Raw genomic sequence first — 16338 nt, forward strand, 5'->3', positions numbered from 1 at the left:
AGGTGTGGAGGCGCACTGATTGTCCACATTTAAGCAAAATCATGTTTGTATTTGCAGGGAACAGCAGATCCATACACAGTGACATGTTTGACCCATAACTTCATTAGTTAGAGTCAGAAATTGACCAGTTCTGTTTATTTACACAACATGCCAATGAGAGAAACAGTCGTACTCAAACAAACAGAAACAAACTTCAATCATAACTTTCGGCTCATTTGCATTTTGTACAGTCATGTTGGTCGATTGGCCTTTTAATGCGTAGGAGCAGGTGGAAGTAATTCCAGTCAAATACACTGATGGGAAATGAAAATGTTAGGGCTGGAAGGCTTGAATTCTTTTTCATTTCCATTACATTTCATGCATTTTAGAGACTATATTCAATATTGTTCTCTGGAAAATATTATATCAAACATATTAAATGTGTATTCTAACTGTTTTAAGATTGATTTGGAATATATTCAGGTGACTCTTTTCTTTCTTGGACTGTTAAAGTACTTGATGCACTACAGGTCCTGGAGCAAACAATTAAAAAACTAAAAAGATTGAGAGGGAGAGAGAAATAATTCTGCTTTCCTCTGACTCTGTATATACTCCCACTTCCACATACATAACCATCAGATGCTTGTACTTGATACACATCTGGGCCAAATCTGGTGTGCACACACAAAAAAAATCTTCCTGACTGTCAGCCAACACTGGAAAACTGCCAAATTTAACAGCTGCCTTTCTGGCACACCAAGAGTTGAGTCTTAGTTGTGCCTTTATTATTGATTATTGAAGTTGTGTATAATCTATTCATCCATCCATCCATCCATCCATCCATTTTGTTCTTTGAGGGTTGCGGCTGCAGTTGGAGCCAATCCCAGCTGACACTGGCCAAAGGCTGTGTACGCCCTGAACAGGTTGCCAGTGTACCTAGATTATAAATTGTAAAATATAAGTAGCAGTAGGTGGCGTTAATGTCTGTCACACCAGAGGAACTGAAGAGTGCCAATAGTTGTTGCTGCTTTATTGCATTGTTGTAGTAATAGTTGTGTCTTGCACAAAGTGGAGGAATGTTGTGGTGTCCTCACATTCCCCCTCTTGCCTGCGGTATCCACAGTTTCCATCCCAGTGAAATGAGCAGAGGCCAGAGTGTCCTTTCAGTCACTTGATTTCTAAGCGTCCTTGTTGCAGTACTCACATAAATGCATGCGTCAAAACAGGCTAATGGAAAACACCCTACTGTAACTGTATCATCCCACAGGTTTATCAGTCTCATTTCCTCCTGGAAGTCAAGCATGTTCATTGAACATTTTTAATTCAGCAAAAAACATTTTTGCATACAGTAGATTGTTTGTCATTTTGGGAAAAACAGTCACAGATTGACAGATATCCCATGAATGTTAATCACTATTATCTGGACATTTGAACAGACCAGATGAAAAACGGATTAATGAATTATCAGAAGAAAAATAATTAGTAGATTAACAGATGGAGAAAACAATCATGTATTCAGTCCTAATCACATCTTTAGGAATAAAGTTAATCTATTATACTCATGCTGTGTCATTTGTAGGTTATGTTATGTTTGTTCACAAAACAAATGTTTGATTGGTTAGTGTTTGTTATATTGGTCACTTGTACCAGGTACCTAATGAGATTATGCTTTTCTATGTTATGTGCAGTGTAGAACCTGCTATTGTCACTACAGCAGCCTGGCATGTACATAGATAATTGATGAAATTGAAAAATGTATCAAATCGTACAGTGATGTTCACCTGAATCCGTCTGGTTCTGTAATCGTGTGTGCGTCTGGTGCAGAAGTGCAGCCATGCTGTGCACATAAAGGCGCACCAATTAGAACCAATGTGTACAATTCAACAGCTTTCGCTGGCTTAGTGCCTCATTTGTAAAGACCAGCCATGCAAATAAAGTCAGCCACGATGTCTCTAATGAGACAAAAGACCCACATAGTGCAGCGTTTCACTTAAAATGAAAGACTGTCATGTCACCAAGTTACTGTATGTCCATGTCTTTCTTATTTTTTTGTGTTTTAGTAAATTTAGTACTAAGTTAGTAATACGTTGTGTACACAGATAAGGTTTTACCTGCTGTGGTGGAAGAAGTATTCAGTCCATTTTGAACTATAAGTACATAGATGTTATAGTTTTGCCGAATTAGCCCCTTTATGGTATTACTGGATAACAATTATTGACACAATGATATGTTTAACAATACATGGAGATTCAAATAGAACAAAAGGAGGGAGAGGAGGCCTAGGTGTGGTGGGAGATTTCCACATGTGACAAAAAAGCACTTGAATAAATTGATGTAGTTATTACTTGTCCGTGAAAGTCTCACACACGACTACCCCAGAAACTGAAATGAAATATTACCTTGAGGATCCTTTGACTTTATCACAATGCTAATGAGGATGCCCTACACCGACATTATGCACATGTCCATCAGTCTCACTCTGCTACCGCACCCCTACACATCGACCCGTGTTGCCCTGTGGCACAATTCTACTATATCCTAATTAGAATTAATAATTGAAAATAGGAAATCAATGTGTGCAAATTAAGTGTGCTAACAGTTGGTTTTATCGGATTGACTTTGTTTTTTTGACCATCAACATCAGTGCTCATGACTGATCTACAGTTGTGTGTCATGATGCCATATAACCATTGCCTTTTTTTATTATTATTTTACACCAATCACCAGTGTGGTGGTGACCACCTCTACAGTGATTGCTTTTTTGTTGTCCTGTGGCAAGAGAGCAAACTGTTTTTTTTCTGCAGGACAGGGTGAGGGATAAATTATTAATTGAAAGGAGCAATGGCCTGTGTAACAATTTGCTCTTCCTGAAGCATGAGTCAAGTCAGGTTCACTTGAACAAGTGACCGGTTTAATGCACTGAACTAAAGGCATCTATCACACTTAGCTTTTCTATCTGATCATGACTTTTAGAAATGGAGGCAGCTCTTTTAAATGTTTAGTGTATAGGATTCAGTGATATCAATTGGTGAAGTTGCATGTTGCAGCCAGTTTTGTATCGTACCTAAAAGGGATACTTGAATAAAAGCATCTTACCAGAAAACTGACTTTGGTAGAAGTTGAAGTCACTTTTTATAATATTACTTAAGTAAAATTATGTGACATTTACTAAATGTAAAATTATTAAAAAAGTGAATGGTTAGGATTGAGCCATGGTAGCTCAGTGATAGGGCAAGTTGTCTTTCCACTGCAAGGTTGTGAGTTCAATTGCTGGCTCTGCTAATCTGCATGTGTCCTTGGTCAAGACACTTAACCCCATTGCAGCTTGTGAAATGGTGTAAATGGTAAAACTATAGTGTAAAGCAGCTCTGATTTTATTTGGTAGTAACGAGTAACAATGATAGAGGAATTGTAGTGGAGTAAAAGTAAAATTAGCTCGAAATATAAATGACAAAGAACAGCTTAAGTACATTACAACACTGGCTGCAGCTGAATATCTCTCCCCTCTTCCAAGCATGTGAGAGAAACTATGTTAGCCTTCAGTTATCATTACAACTGTTTCTGTTATTATTCAATCACTTCAGTCTGTCCATTAAACACATGCTGGTCCAACATCGAAGCCCCACCCCTGAAGTCAATATAAGGTGCTCATTCTATGGTAATAGAAACAACATTTGGTGTAATTTGGTGTAATTATTTCATGCCTGATTTTTTGTAAGTAATCTCTCACTTAGGTGTTTGTTTAGACTATGGTGCGAAATGACCCAGCCCTATCTGTCTTGGTCAGCCGCCTCTGGCCCTGTTGACCATGTTAGAGCCGCTCTGCAGAGGAGACGTCTGGCACCTGCAGGGCTGGTATTGATCCAGGTTCACATCCTGAAGAGAAGTTGGACAAATGATCAGGTCCTCCTCCTCAGGATAAACAACCAGGCTTTTTAATCAGTAATGTAGTCTTAAAAGAATTAAGTTATTTGCTCATTAGTTTCGTGGTTCCAAACAGGCAAACAGGTGTTTGGCATTATACATCTGTACGGCGGTATCAGGCATCAGAGTATGTGGTGCATTTCATTGAACTGAACATGTAGGCAGAAAACTATGGCGAGTCTCTCTCTGTGTTATGTTGTGGGCTTGGTCCTGTGTTGCTCTTTGCGTGAGGGGATTGCGATCACACCGAATCTCAACTAAGATAAATTAGGACAAGACAAACGACACGCCCAACAGCCGAGTACACAGCGCACTGTTATTTCAATTCAGCAGAATTGCCCGCATGACTATTGGCAGTTTTTTCTGTATATTTACAAATTCATTTGTCAAGCTCAGCGGATGGATCCACACCATGGTCTAGGTTTTATGAGGACTGATAAATAACAGTGTAATAGGTGTCAGCAGAACATGGAGACAGTGGGGACAGTGGGCAGTGTATTTGGCCGCTTTAACAGCTGCAAGTTTACCCACAGTATGAGGCATTTGTCACTCATGCCATTTTGCACAACAATCATCACTTTCCCTCTAGACTCCTCTCTACTTTGCACTCTGTTAGTCTGTGTCATTGACTAGTGGAGCTGTGATGAATTGCTGAATGCTCTGTTAATAAGTACTCTTGATAATGATTGCCTCAGACTGACTGAGGAAAAGAGTTTTTTTTGTGTCAGCTTAATTGTGGGTATGTTTCATTGTTCTTTTGAAAATGATTTCTCACATCGTGACATTTAGAATCTGTAAAGAAAGCGTGATATGGGATTAATTCTGGACATTAAGTGTAATTTGAAAATTGTGATCTGTCAAGGAAAGAAAGAAAATTCAAAGTGAGATGAGACAACATGGCTCTCAGAGGTGCACTCCTTACAAGTCAGAGCAGAACACTTGTTAAGACAATGTGTCGCGCTGGTTCGCTTTGCCACAATCTCGGCTCTCAGGAGCCAGAGCAATTTGTCTTCTAATGTCTTGTGTGACTTAAGTTATTCCTCAAGTGTGTTAATAAAAGTTATGTGACAGTGAGTGGCAGTGGGGATTGAAGTCAGGCTGCAAGCCAAATATTCCAGTCACAATAATGTGGATTTCCCAGTTAAGAGTTGGCAACTGTCTGCAGCAAAAGCATCTTGAGTGCTCAGCATTCATGCAGTCCAGCCGTGATTGTAATTGAAGTTTGCCTTTGCCCTGTGTCCAGTTCGATAAATGAGAAATAAAACTAGGATGCCATTTGAATGGAGAGTGATCTATTTAAAGAACTTGACTCAAGCCCTCATTTTAAAATTTAGTTTTGAGAGGCTTATGACAGCTTTCTGTGGCACACACTCCCTCTCATACAGAACAGGAACAAACATTTTGCTGAAGAGGCCAAGTTCAGGAGAATTTCTGAATGCAGTTAGCTGCTGAAAGCCGTTTGGTTTTAATCCCGTTGCAGCCGGCTCCCTGATCATGCAGACACTTGAGCACACTTCAAAGCTCAGCGCCACCATGATGATGCTCTCAGCCCAGACTTTGGACATCACCTTCAGAAGTTTACCATCTGTCAGTAGACCTCAATGTGATCTGTTTTGTTCCAGCCAGGGGGATTAGCACCTTGGGATTCTACCTTTCCTTGTGTGTGTGAGGTTATGCACATTCTAACTATTATGTATTCTGAGCTCTGAGAGTCCAGGCTGGCTAGTGGATGTGTCCTTTGGTCAGGCACAGTGACCCAGACCAGAACTGTTAATGAGCCAGACTACAGCTTCTCTATAGTTGCACACCACAACTCACAGGGGGTCCTCATCGCCGCACACAATTTAGCTGCACTTGCCAGAAGCCTTCATGCTACATGCTACCGTTCTCCTGTTGTGTTTTGGCCCACAGCTCATCATGATCTCTGACACCTTAATCACAGTTATGCTGTCAAAGCCAGGGAGGGAGAGACTACTGGGTGAAGTTTGAGAACCTCTGTGTCAGAAAAGAGACAGGGAGAGAATGTGCTTTGCGCCCAGTGTGCCGAAGCCTCTAACTGCAAGCTGTACAACATTTATAACTTCAAATAATAAGATTTACTGAACTCTTAAGCACCAGAAAACTGCAAATTAAGTGTTAGATAGACTTAGTTTTTCTTCTGTTTTTTTTCCACTGTGGCTATATTTTATTCATGTAGGTAAATGAAATGTACTCTGTGTGGTCAAGAGTTGAGGCTGAAATCAGAGGTGATGATATCTTTAGTGCACTGCTTGTTTGTTCTGCTGTGCTGAGGGAGCACTGATGAGTACTTATATACTGCTAAACCAAGTTGCAGCTAAACTGCTCATCCATTACCCCGGGCCGCCAGCACACACCTCAGATTTAATGTTCTTGGGTCGTTTGCGTGGCAGCAGCTCAACCTCCAGGGAGCTCATTCATGCCAGGTTGGAAGCCAAGAGCAGATTAGATCAAATCAATGTGAGCCTTGTAATGTGGCCTCTCGTCCGTCCAACCATAGATGTAATACTGCACTAGCCCAGTGTTTCGGGACCCCCTTCAGGGCAGACCTGTCTGTATCAAGGAAAGGCTGATCATCTTCCTGCTGCGTACATGGAAAAACAGGCGTCAGTGCTGACCATGAAACAGGCTTCATTACTTCTGCACTCCGGCTGATGAAAGCTCCGACAAAGCGAGCATACAAGGAGAAGGCGTAGCATCTTTACATTTACAACTGAGTCTGAGATGATGTGAGAATCAATAGTAGAATATTCTCCATCCTGGTTGTTGTGCCGGACTGGATCTCAAGCTGGGCTTTTATGTGAGGCAACACAGCTGCTGCTGCTGCTGTGGCTGTGGCTGCTGCTGATGGAGAGACATAAGGCCATATACCAATCACTTAAATCACCACTAGATCCTGGGAAGAACAGGACCCTGGTGAGAGGGAAGACAGCCCATTCACCCAGCTCAGTGCAGCTTGTTCCCTCACATAAAAGCTGGTTGTTCATTTAACCTTGAGGATTAGCAATGTTCTTGCAGTTTATGGGCATATTGAGTTTTTCTGAACAAACACATTCCCTGAGGAATTTGGAAATTGCTTGTCTTACATCATTCCCTTAGATACCACTTAGTAATGTCACTGAGCTATTTACATTAACCCATGTAAAGCAGCCAGGTCATATCACTCAAGCACTTTTCTTGAGTGTCAATACTGCAGCACAGCTGGAAAAACAAATTTGCTGCTCATCATTAAGGGAACACCTCTGTGTATTTGCAGTCATTGCTCAGGATGAACATTGTCTCATCCAGGTGTTATTCCATTAAATCTGAATATTTTGGTCTCAGAACAATTAGATAGAAAAGCGTTGAATATATATGAACAGCGGTTTCACTGCCTCCCTGTCCTACTGTCGCTTCAGCATTTTTTTCTTACTGTGGCCATTTTGACAGCAGGACATGGAAAAAAAAAAGTGACAAACTGTTATATGAACTGTTATATATGAAACATAGCTTGTTCCTTGTGTTCTTTATCTTTACATCCCTCTAATTGCTGAAGGTGTGAACAGCTTGCCCATTTGCTTCATTTCTGCAGTTAAATATCAGGGTGTTATATGAAGACCTGAGTTTAGTTATCCTATATGCCAGGAATTCAAATGAAAGCAGATTAAAACTGTGTAAGTGTAAGGTGGTGTGTAATGTTTTGGCTTATATGTAGTAGAAAAAATCACACAGAGTTCACAGAGTTTACTCTTATAGAAGAAAAACAATTGTCAATTGACAATCAGTGCCAAACATTCACTGCACCCATCCTTTCAAATATAAAAGTTGTCTTGATTTAAAAAAAAAAAATAAAAATCTGTTTTAATATTAGACTATGTTTGCCTGCTGGGTGATGAAAAAAAACCAATTTAAAGATGCCACATAAAGCTAGAATATATAATGTTTTCTGAGTATCTATCAGCTTGTTTTGACATTTTTCTTCTCCCCCCAGTGGTCAAAACCAATTAATGTAGCTTTAACAGAAATCCATCACAGCTGCTGCCAATTAATTATTCTCTTAGCATTAGCAGTCTTCCTGGACGACGAGGCTAATGTAAGGACACTTTTCTTGAAAAAGAAAAAAGAGACGTTCAAATATTTACTTTCTTTCAAACATGTTTTTTTTTGCAGGGACCAGGAGCTTTCTTTAATCTCTACCAGCAGGTTTGCTTACAGCTTGATTGATGTTTATGAAAGCTCATATTGGCAAGAGATATGAATTCTGTTCTGCAGTGTTGCTGCTGTCGTATACATCTCACAGAAGCTTTGCACACACTAGAGGAGTGTTTGTGGGAAACAGAGGCTCAGCAGTAACACACTGAGTCTCAATTTGATTTCTGGCCAGGTCCTTTTTTGTGTGGAGTTTACATGTTATTTCTGTGTCTGTGAATGTGTGTGAGGGATAGTTATTGGATAGCTGTGTGATGGCTGGCACCCTGTGGAGGGAATTACTCTAACCTTCTTCCACTCTGAGTAGGAATGAATCATTGAATTCATTAACAACTGTAAAAGATAAGGATTATTTTTTTTAAATAAATGTAGGAAATAAGAACCCTCAGCGCTAGTGAGTTGTTTTGTAATGCAGGTGTTTGCACCTTTCAAGCTCTTTTGGGAAACATTATGTTCAAATGTATCTGCCAGTTGAATAATTCTCTGAATTCTGTTGTTATGCTGCTGTCGAGCCCCAGGTTCAGGGCCGTGTGTTATCAGTCAAGCATGTGGAAGCACTGGTAAAACTGTCTCCTATAACTCTAATGTATGTTTTTTTCCCCTTTCTTCTTCTTGTTTTTGATGATTTCGTTTCTTCTTGTTGTTGTTTTTACTTAAATGGGCCTTGGTCTGACAATAAAACTGAACTGAACCTTACATACTGTATTTCATGTAAGGTTAGTCTGTCTGTCTATCTGTCTGTCTGGCTTCCGTGTGTTGTGTTTTATTTGGCACTCAGCCAGGGACCATTTTCTACTGTTTTCAATTGTTTTTAAAGAGCTAAATAACCTCAATTTACAGAAACTATTCAAACCACAACATTTGGTGTGTTAGGTGAGTGTTGATTATTAAATTACAGCATAAAAAAAATGTATGTGTGATATTAACTAAATAAATTAATGTGTGAAAGAAACATTATTGGCTATCCTGTCCCACCACAATATGGAATTACACTGAAAAGTGTTATGTTTTGTAATAGAAAAAAAACCCCAAATATGTCAATTAACTGACAATGAACATTAGGAAAATGACATCTATGCAGCACAATAAGAAAATGGCTTTCATACTATAATTATAATAAGTAAGCAGTTAGAGAGAGTACATCCCTAAAATATTTACTATCCATGATGAACTATCACATGCATTATTTATGAGTAGTTTTTATTACTTTCTTAGTTTATTTGATGTATTATTTCCTGAGGGTAAAGGCTTTTGCAGACTGTCTTTGGTTTGTTCCTCTGGCCTTTCTGATGCTTCTCCTCTTTGTGTCTGCAGGTTGTGAGAGTGACTACTGGGGACCTCACTGCAGCAACCGGTGCCAGTGTCATAATGGCGCTAAGTGTAACCCCATCACAGGAGCCTGTGTCTGCACCGATGGGTACCAGGGATGGCGTTGTGAGGAGCCCTGTGAGCACGGTTACTATGGCAAGGCGTGCCAGCTTCCCTGCCAGTGTCTAAATGGTGCCACCTGCAACCACGAGACCGGAGAGTGCATCTGTGCACCGGGGTACACAGGGGCTTTGTGAGTAACACCAACATATTTACCCCATCGAGTCTTTCTGTTTTTGTTTATGCAAAGAGCTAAAGGCAAACACAGGTTATGTGTCTGAGACGTTTGACTCCTGACTTGTTTGGTGACAGCTGTGGAGAGCGCTGCCCCTCCGGTAGTCACGGGCCTCAGTGCGAGCAGCGCTGCCCCTGTCAGAATGGAGGGACATGCCACCACATCACTGGAGATTGTTCCTGCCCTTCTGGGTGGACGGTAGGTCACAAAAGCAAAAGCAGGGGGAAAAAAATGTGGGGTCAAGAGCAGAGATGATGCAACACATCGTGGCCACTGTGCTCTTGTTTGTTTGATGCTTATTTCTATTTGAAATAATGTGCTTGTGTGTGCGAAAGGTGCTGCATGTGAACGACCCCTAAGTGTGTAATTTTGTCAATACACAAACACTGATATAAATGATTTCAACTGTCAATGAAAAAGTGAAATTCTCCGCTTGTACAATGGAGTCAGAGCTTACTTTCTTAAACTCCAGTTTAAGTGTTACTTCAGGCACATCCTTGTGCATCAGTCATTTAAAACAATATTGCCTTTTTTTTAACCTACTTCAGTCCTGCAGAGGTGTTATCATGAGTGCTTGTTGTTTATTGTCTGATTTTCAGGGTTCAGTGTGTGCCCAGCCTTGCCCTCTTGGCAAGTATGGTATCAACTGCAGCAAAGACTGCTCCTGCCGTAATGGAGGAGTATGTGATCACATTATTGGGCAGTGCCATTGCCCGGCTGGCTTCAGTGGACGCAGGTATGTAGCTGACACCGCTGGCTGGCCCAACTGCAAAAAGCTTTTGTAAAGTACAAACTTTTATCTCCTACTTTAAAAAAAACGGGTCAGACAATGGCATGATTTATTAATATTAGTATTAAGGGGTGGAATTCATGCCGTTGCTCATTGACCTATTCTCTCTGTTGACGTCCAAAAAATGCACCTGGTTGTTAAAAGAGAAATAAATGCTTGAATAATCTCAGGTTTAAGATTAGTGAACTTTTTTTAAATAGCCATTAATCCATTGTAGGTGGATGGGAAGCTCTTAATAAGAGTGTTTATGTTTAATTAATCTTGTACTTCATGCCGGCCAGCTAGGTTTCATGTCTCAAGCCGCCATCCTTCTCCACTCCCAACCCGTCTATTGATCTCACCATGGACTACATGCTATGTGGAATCTGCTCATTAATTATAAGTAATGGGCTCATATAAAGGTCTCATTGAAATCTACAGATCCTTTTAGTTCCTACCAGAGCAGCCCAGAGCAGTCTGGGTTTATTAGTTCAGCCAAAGCAATTGTCTCTTGGATGGAAACACTACTCCGACAAGACCTTTCCTTTTACTTTATTATTTTGCAAAATTGCCCTCATTCATTTTCTCAGTGGCAGGTGAATTAACCTGCCAGGTATAATCTCAGATTGTGTTAGCCTCCACCTTGCGCTGTCTTGTATAATAATACAGTTGTCCCTTGACAAAACTAAAGCTCAGGTAATTTAAACATGAAACATATCTTGACCAGTAATGTAATTGAGCTATTTGTAATAGCGTTGTTAGACTCGTGGGACTGATACTCCACCCCGGTCGTAGAGTTAAGTCACTGTATTTGTCTGATCTATTTTGAGAAACTCCTCAGCAATTCCATTTTTTTTTTTGTGTTTACAAAGTCTTGTCTGATTCCTGCAGAGAAACTCAGTTTCTGACTGCTGACTGCACTAAGCTGGTTTTTGTGCTTCCTTGTCATGTGCATGTTAAAGTCTTTTGGATTTATGAAAATATGTGTCAATGATGAAATATAAAAATACTGTTAATAATGTATGCTACTCAGAGGTGGTAAAGTAATGAATTACATTTACTCACATTATTGTAATTGAGTAGGTTTTGTGTGTACTTTTATTGGAAGTACTGAATGTCAAAAAAAAACAACCTTGTTAAAAAAGTAACTTTTGCTTTTGAGTAGATTTTTTACTGTACTTAAGTAAAATCTTTATGATAAAAATAGTGGTACTTTTACTTGAGTAGAATATTTCAGTACGCTTAAATGTTTTATTCTAAAATCATGTTTTTCTTACAATGACAGCAATGAAAGAGAACTTTTAAAAACAGTTAAAGCAAATCTTTCCATAGTTCATATTTTCTACTTTACACTAGTTTTAAATATCAGCAGAATATTATGAAAGAGATACTGCCAGAAAATCAAATTATTATGAGTCAGTTTTCAAAGTTGTATCATATATTTAAACATTATATATGTTGTATGTTATGCTTTTTAAATAGATGAATCTGCAAGTAATCATATTACTGTAACAATGGGATAGGATCATACTTTCCTACAGTTTTTAATTTTTTTTTACCAACAAAGATTTAGGACAATATGAGAAAGATGTTCATATTTGAAGAGCTGAAAGAGTTTGAGATAGTTATTAATTATAAGTCTATTTTTTCCAAGTATCACGTCTTGGTGTATTTTCATGTTATGGGTCATTGTTAAAACAGCAACTTAATATGGAATTGATGTATTTCTTTTTCCACCAGGTGTCAGGATGACTGTCCAGTCGGCACCTTTGGTCCTCAGTGTAACCAGAGGTGTGAGTGTCGGAATGGAGCCAAGTGTCACCACATCACTGGAGCCTGTTTGTGTGAAACAGGATTCAAAGGGCCTAATTGCCAAGAGCGATTCTGCCCCTCAGGCCTTTACGGCCTCATCTGTGACAAGTATTGCCCCTGCAATACCACCAACACTGTAAGGTAAGTGAGATACTGAGGCCATTTTCCCTCATCATGAGCCACGACTCATTCTTGAGTCTGGACACCTCTTCACCATGTCATTCAGTTAGCTTTTAATCGCAACCTTTGCCTCATCCATAATTTCTCAACCACATTCATAGTTAATGCAATGTTAATGCTGATTCCAGCTAGAGTTGCGTACTGACCCTAAAAGTCATTACAGAAAGAAGGAGAAAAGGGACATCTATCTGATTTAAAAAAGCACATACACCCATACATGGATAAATTGGTGTTGGCACAGACCTCACACTTTGACCCTGCTCTGGAATGAAGTGTTGGAATTCTTTTTTTTTTTTTTTTCTCATTATGTTGTAGCTGCCACCCACTTTCTGGTGAATGCACATGCTCTGCAGGCTGGACGGGGCTTTACTGTAATGAGACCTGCTCACCTGGATACTATGGAGAGGGATGCATGTTCCCTTGCAGCTGCACCAATGGAGCTGACTGCCATCCTGTCACAGGTGCATGCATATGCGCTCCAGGCTTTATGGTGAGTGTTCAATTCAATTCAGTTCAGTTCAGTTCAGTTCAGTTCAATTCAGTTCAGTTCAGTTCAGTTCAGTTTAATTCAGTTCAGTTCAGTTCAATTCAGTTCCACTCATTTTTATTTGTATAGTGCCAAATCACAACATACTCATCTCAAGGCACTGTATATATACAACATTATCCAGAGCAGAGAAACCTAACAATTCACACAATGAGCAAGCACTTTAGGCATCAGTGGAGAGAAAAAAAACTCCCTTTTAACAGAAGACAATCTCTGACTAAAATTTATGAGTCTGGTCGACGGTTGGGGTGAATGGAAAAAACTGGTGAAAGAGGAGAGGTAGGGGACAGAAAGGGGGGAGAGAAATGACAAGAGAGAGTAGAGACAGTAGAGAGAGACCAGAAGCAGATACAACAATTGTTTCAAGTTATAAATTATATACTGTATACTTACTGCTTTGATTGTACTTGTGTCAGTGGCTGCTGTTATGGTCATATTTAACTAGCAAGAAATTTGGGTGTCATGATTGATGACCAGTTGCCCGTTCGAGATCATGTTGCTTCTGTCACCCGGTCATGTCGCTTTGCAATATTCAGTATAAGAAAAATCAGACCGTACCTAACTCAACGCCAGGTCTTCAATCAGCCTAAAGGGTCACATGTTACCCCTCTGTTCATTGAGCTTCACTGGCTACACTTATATGCCCATATCAAATTCAAATCACTGGTGCTTCATGGGTCTGCTCCCACCTACTTAAATGCTCTCCCAAAGGCTTATGTTACCCCTCGACTACACTGTTCATCAAAGGATTGTGGTCTGGCGGTGCCAACACCCCGCACAAGACAATCCAGACTCTCTTCATGTGTCGTTCCACACTGGTGGAATGACCTACCGAGCGCTACTAGAACAGGGGCGTCCCTGTCTATCTTCAAGAAGCTCTTGAAAACCCAGCTCTTCCAAGAGCATCTTCTGTCCTAGCACTTACCCTTCTGCACTTGCATCCACCTCAGCACTCTCACCCTCCAACAGTCCACTTTTCCTATCGAGTGGAGTTCTTTCCAAGACTTCTTCTATGTAGCTTATTCCTCTCTTGTAAGTCGCTTTGGATAAAAGTGTCTGCTGAATGCTTAATTGTAAATGTAACAACTTGTTCATTATTTTACCTTTATGTGGTCTGACAACATGAAGCAAACGTGTCAGATGAATGTTTACTAAAAGATTAACAATAATGATGTGAGGCAAAATAGGAAAATGTGGCCTTTGGGGTTGTTCCACAGACCAGCCTGCCAGAGGAGCCAAGAACACTGCGACCACTAAATGTTTTTAATATTAATTTAAGATCTTGTTCTAGCATGCTTTATTTATGTTATTGCTAATTTAATTGCTGTATTTCTAGATTTTAGTGTGTGACTTGTTTTATGTGTGACTACTTGTTAAGCACTTTGTATTGTGATCTTACACAAAACGACTGACTGATTGATGAAGTGATACATTCAGTTCGATTACTTATACTGAACATCATGAAAAACAGCATAAAAGGAAATTAAAACAAATAAAAGGAGATTCCATTATGAGTAACTCATACTACATGCAATGAATACTCTGTGCATCTAGAGGATGAGTTTTACTTGAAGAGGTTGTAGTGTTGATTTATATGTCGTGCTTTTTTTTGTAGCCGTGGTAAAATGTATGCGTCATTGTGGTCGTAATGTCCTGGAACTGGTCCCAGTATTACTTTAGAAGCTTTTTTTACACAAGCAGGCAGAAGCAAGGTGAGATATTTTATTATTATGTTATTATGGATGTGCTCTGTTGCACCATAAGAAATCCCTGTCCAAATTATTAACCCTTAGAACACAGAGCATTTTGGCTGCTTTTTTCCATTACTATGTATAAACTTACAGTATATACAGAGGCTATAAGAATGTGCACCAAAGAGTGCCTTATATCCTTTTTTTTTCAGCACAACCTAGGCAATCTGATGGAAAAAATCTTTAATTTTGACAAATTATATAAAGACACCTGAGCTAAAAATACTCAAAATGTTTAAGATCAGATTGAATTTGTGAAATTTGGAAATCTGGCACAGTTCAAATTTCACTCTGCTCATTTTTATGAACAAAAAGAAGAACTCTATTTTGTGACTTCTGCACAATTATTGCTACTTTATATCACCACTAAAAATTCTAAAGGGAATAAAATGGATCATAACTTTGACTCAACAATACATAAGAAGATAAATAAAACCCCACATTTTAAAAGCCTGAATATGTGACCTATAAACACACAAACCCCCAGGATGTCCATATGAGGAGTTGTGTTTTATTCCCATAGCAAATTACCATGGGTTAAATCTCAACTACAACCATGTGCAGTCATAATATTTAGTTGTTTGATAACAGCATCAGCAAATTTAGATCTATACTCAATCACCAACAGGGAGAAACTTCCTGTCCTATAGTAGGTTTTTGTTTTAGTAGTTTTTCTGCAGCTACATTGTCCCTTTTACAACTGTCAAATTAGTTTGGTAACTTCAATCAGTTTTCCCATTGTATTTCTTGTCTTGCAATCTGAAGTTACAGAGCAACAGAGACCAAGAGGGAACATTTCTGCCAGCATTACATTTCAGTGGAAATTGCCTGTGTCTTACAGCGGACTGCTGTGGTGAATTGAGCTACCGAGCGAGGCCGCAGACTGTGTCTTAATTTGCTCCACCTGTTCTTTTTGGCGGCTGCTTGGAAAGGCTGCCAGACCCATTAAACAGACCTAGAGGGCAGGAGCTGGATAGAAAAGGAGGCAGTCAGATGGGAACAGACACACCTCATATGGACAATTTTTGTGTGTCAGAGTGGGGCACTCATGGTCGTTTTTTTTTTTTTTTTAAACAAAGCTGCTGCTGTGAAAACAACACATAGATTGTTAGAGAGCTAGAGGTGCGATCATGGCTTTTGTCGGTGCGTAACTTTTTGGTCTTGCCTTTTGTGTGGCTCGTGATAGTTATCATGCAGTTGGATTTTTTTAAACTTGGCTGATTATGGTGTTGAGGCTAAGATTAATGGTGAAATTATTTCTCTAGGGGACAGCTGATAGGACTAAGCCTACCCACTGCATCTTTGTTCTGGAGTCCCACCATGGAGGGAGGGTAAACTAAGCAAAGTGTTGGAGCAGACTGAGCTCCTGCACGCTTGATTTAGCTCTAGTAATTGGACATGCTCTTTTTGACTGGGACAAAGTGATTACATGTTACCTATTCAAGCATTGTCCCTTGCAATTTGCAGAATGTACTCACAGTAGCATTTCTCTCCTATTTCTACAGATAATATATATTCTATTGACACTTCAATATCAGGAATAGGAACACAGTGGAAAATGGCTTCC

At 39.7% G+C, this 16338-nt stretch overlaps 1 protein-coding gene across 5 annotated transcripts in view; it reads left to right on the plus strand.

Annotated features, from left to right (window-relative positions):
- The window catches only part of megf11 (multiple EGF-like-domains 11), a 70863-nt gene that overhangs the window by 36650 nt on the left and 17875 nt on the right, over nucleotides 1-16338 (plus strand). For all 5 annotated transcript variants that reach the window (XM_044036670.1, XM_044036674.1, XM_044036671.1 and 2 more), the window contains 5 exons: nucleotides 9424-9670; nucleotides 9790-9910; nucleotides 10312-10448; nucleotides 12222-12434; nucleotides 12789-12963. In XM_044036670.1, coding sequence (XP_043892605.1) covers nucleotides 9424-9670; nucleotides 9790-9910; nucleotides 10312-10448; nucleotides 12222-12434; nucleotides 12789-12963 — 893 coding nt within the window. The remainder of the gene's footprint in view (nucleotides 1-9423; nucleotides 9671-9789; nucleotides 9911-10311; nucleotides 10449-12221; nucleotides 12435-12788; nucleotides 12964-16338) is intronic.

This window comes from Solea senegalensis, linkage group LG10, assembly GCF_019176455.1.
Source record: "Solea senegalensis isolate Sse05_10M linkage group LG10, IFAPA_SoseM_1, whole genome shotgun sequence".
NCBI classification, from domain to species: Eukaryota; Metazoa; Chordata; class Actinopteri; order Pleuronectiformes; family Soleidae; genus Solea; species Solea senegalensis.